Below are 483 nucleotides of genomic sequence, written 5' to 3'. Positions count from 1 at the left end.
TTTTGGGGTTATTCATTTTACATTAGCAAATTTCTATTCATAATGATTCCAGTGCTATACACCTACTACATTTTAATAGCCCAATGCATCACAATCATCAAAAGAACCATTTCAAGCTTGATCTTTATAATAAAGATAGATTTGTCCATGTTCCTCCTGGACCCATCACCTAATTAGTACACAGTCTCATCTTCCATTACATTATCTTGCCAGATTTGTCAGTTAGTTTTAAAGCCATTAAAGCAGAAGTTATATCATGTCTTTAATATCACCATTCCATTTCATCAACTGTGATGGAATTAACTTTAAAAAATTCTTTATATATATATATAAACATCCCTTGCTAACAAGATTCAACACTGGGGTCCCCACAACACCCTTTTTCTACTTGTCTTCTGGGACGAATATCTCCACAGTATCTCCATCACTTGCTTTCTTTGCTTCTGCCTCTGCCTTTTTAGCTTTCATGGCTTCCTTCATGGC

General features: G+C 35.0%; 1 protein-coding gene across 1 annotated transcript in view; it reads right to left on the bottom strand.

Moving 5' to 3' along the window:
* The window catches only part of LOC119589156, a gene marked incomplete in the record, with an annotated part of 81,195 nt that overhangs the window by 1,523 nt on the left and 79,189 nt on the right, over nt 1-483 (bottom strand). The window contains 1 exon segment of the mRNA XM_037937735.1: nt 1-483. Coding sequence (XP_037793663.1) covers nt 385-483 — 99 coding nt within the window.

This window comes from Penaeus monodon, chromosome 25 (genome assembly GCF_015228065.2).
Source record: "Penaeus monodon isolate SGIC_2016 chromosome 25, NSTDA_Pmon_1, whole genome shotgun sequence".
NCBI lineage: Eukaryota > Metazoa > Arthropoda > Malacostraca > Decapoda > Penaeidae > Penaeus > Penaeus monodon.
The sequence above is the reverse complement of the archived record's forward strand: the minus strand, read 5'-3'. Positions and strand labels throughout refer to the sequence as shown.